The 2,806-nt window shown below is 40.1% G+C and overlaps 1 protein-coding gene across 1 annotated transcript; it reads right to left on the bottom strand.

Moving 5' to 3' along the window:
- Positions 1–1,056: 1,056 nt before the first annotated feature.
- On the bottom strand, positions 1,057–1,897 carry LOC130360654 (uncharacterized). The gene is made up of 2 exons (XM_056563205.1): positions 1,877–1,897; positions 1,057–1,790 (listed from the first exon to the last, which is right to left on the bottom strand). Exons 1-2 carry the CDS (start codon positions 1,885–1,887, stop codon positions 1,190–1,192), a joined length of 612 nt encoding a protein of 203 aa, XP_056419180.1. The 5' UTR covers positions 1,888–1,897; the 3' UTR covers positions 1,057–1,189.
- Between the last annotated feature and the right edge of the window lie 909 nt (positions 1,898–2,806).

Here is a 2,806-nt window from a genome sequence, read left to right as displayed (position 1 = left end):
GGAGTATCACACTTCCATGGAGTGCTAAATTTTCCATCCTTTGCCCTAATTTTCATTCCCCAAAATTTGACTCCAATGTACCAGTCCAGAGTAGTGTTGAGCAGCATAGACCATATTCGAATTTGCGATATTTCGCGAATATATGGACGAATATTCGTCATATATTCGATGAATTCACATATTCGTAATATTCGCGTAATATTTTCGCAAATGCGAAAATTAGCATAAACTAAAATTTGCATGTGCGAAAATTACCATATGCGAAAAATTTGCATAAGCAAAAATTCGCATATGCTAATTTTCCCATGTGTGAAAATTCGTACGCCAGTCTACCACAGTAGTATTAGAGCCTTCTTTATACCACACAAGCTGGAAGCAGAGAGGGATGATCACTCTGATGTGTACTGTGAAAAAAAATATATATATATTCGTAGTTTCGAATATATAGTGCTATATTGGCGAATATTTGCGAATTAGCGAATATGCGATATTCGCGAATAATATTCGCATTGCGAATATTTGCAAGCAACACTAGTGTTGACCACCAGATGAAAGGGCAGCCGACAGCCCCCTCAAAAAAAAGCGCTATGGCAGATCCAGAGATTGCCAAAGGCAGCGCTGCATCAGTCCCCCCAAAAATTTGAGTTCCTGGATATAAATATCTATATTCAGGATGGCTGTTTGCATACTGCCACCTATTTTAAGGAGGTGGATGCAAACAGCTATCTCGACTTTAACAGTTGCCATCTGAAATAATGGAAGAAGAACATTGCATTCGGTCAAATGAAAAGAATCCGAAGGAATTGTTCTTCCACACAAAAATGCCAGCAACAACTAGATAACCTGGAGGATCGTTTTAAACAAAAAGGGTATCCCAAACCCCTTATACAAGGAGCACGCCAGAGAGTGGATGAATTAGAACAAAGTGCTTGCTTGAAAAATTATAAACAGGGTAATACAGAGGGAGGTTATAATGATGAATTTGATTCTGTTTTTCTAACTAGGTATTACACTTCCCACACCAAAATTTTTTTTTTTTTTTTTTGTATAGGTAATATCACCAGCTCATATTATTGAGCCATGATTACTGGCACCATATGTAGTCCCCCAGTTATTCTTCTTTAGATGGTTTTTCCGTGTCCTGTGCAGTATTTCTCCCAGAAGTCCACTTGATGGCCCACGTGGTGGTCTACACCCCGAAGTCATCAATTTTTACTCTAAGAGAGAGTGTGCAGCTGTTTCTGGAGACGGTCAACAATAACCTCTGCATGGTGGAATAATAGGTCACGATGTTTATCAGGATCAGTAGAAACATCACCCACTCAATGATTATGATGAGGATTTCACAGAACTCGTCCCAGTCTTCATCATTATAGAATAATTCCTTTAATGTTTCATATCCAAAAGAGAAAATTACACAGACAAAAGTCAGGCCACAGCAGGTGCATCTACTATGGTGGATGACTTTGTTTGCTCCTGGTAATTTATACATCTGGATGGACTGCCCAAGGTAGTATAAGGCTTCACATGTAATTGAAATTATCATGCTGACAAAGTGTATCCTGGGATATTCTTTGGGGGAAAATACATGCATGACAGCTGTGGCAAAACAGGAGGCCCACACAATGGCCAGCAGGATCCTCTGGATCAGGACCTGATGACCCCTGAACTCTTCAGTATGCATAACCATATACTTATAAATAAGAAAGGTTAGTACCAAAGTGCCAATGGACATCCCTATGAATCCAATTCTGAATAATATGCTTTCGGGAAAGAAATTTCCCACGTCACTGTGAAGGAAAAGAAACCAATGTTATCATGGATATTTCCTCACTCCCAACCCATGAAATAAGAATCATATGCTTGTTTATCTTACCTGATGCTCATCAGTGGCGAGGCGGCATGGCCGAAAACGCCAACAGGAGGGGGACGAACCCCAAACCTTTTAGCTCCATTTCAGACAAGTAGAAGAAGAAGACGTTAATCTCACTAATCTCACTATCTCACTGGAACAATCTACAGACTGAAGGCTCGGGCGGCTGTCAGTGGAATGTAAGGACTCCAGCTGTCTATGACATCACATGTGACATGTCAGAATGACTGCTTGTTTCTTGGAACTGCCATGATTTAGTATCTGCTATAGACAGAACCTGATGTTTTTACTATGGACCTTACAGACCCCAGAACCCAAGTAATTAGTGCAGGGGCTCCATTTTGATCATCTCATATTTCACATTATTTGAGTTCCAGGGCTCAGATACATTTGCACCCTCTATAGCAGTGGTCTTCAAGCTGTGAACCCCCAACCGCTGCAGAACCACAACTCCCAGCATGCCCAGACAGCAACTTCGCATAAGGAAATAGTCTAATTAAACTTTTCTTATATATAGAATCCCTGAAATCTCCAATCTCTCCTTTTATTGGTTTATGATCTGCAATACTTATTTGTAAAAAACAATATTTCTGATTGTCTGCCACCCCATACTTATGGGCTATCTCTTCAAATGACTTTATTTGACCTAAAGCGTATAATTGATTTACATAAATAATCCCCTTTTCATCCAAATAAAGAAGTAAAGTCAAAACTCCATGTCATTTAAAAAAAAATTTAAGTTCCTCCCATACTTTATTATATAGATATGCATGGGTGTAGTGAGTATTCCAGCTTCCAAAATCTTAAAAATATCCTTATAACGACCCATTAGGGTATGTTCACACTACAGTGTGTGAACGGAATCTCCGCTCGCTGAATTCAGCGTGCGGAGATTCAGACTGGCAGCCGGCGGCGGCGGTAGAACCGGGCGGC

This window comes from Hyla sarda, chromosome 3, assembly GCF_029499605.1.
Source record: "Hyla sarda isolate aHylSar1 chromosome 3, aHylSar1.hap1, whole genome shotgun sequence".
Classification (NCBI taxonomy): Eukaryota; Metazoa; Chordata; class Amphibia; order Anura; family Hylidae; genus Hyla; species Hyla sarda.
Note: the sequence above shows the minus strand (reverse complement) of the source record. Positions and strands in the feature narration are given on the sequence as shown.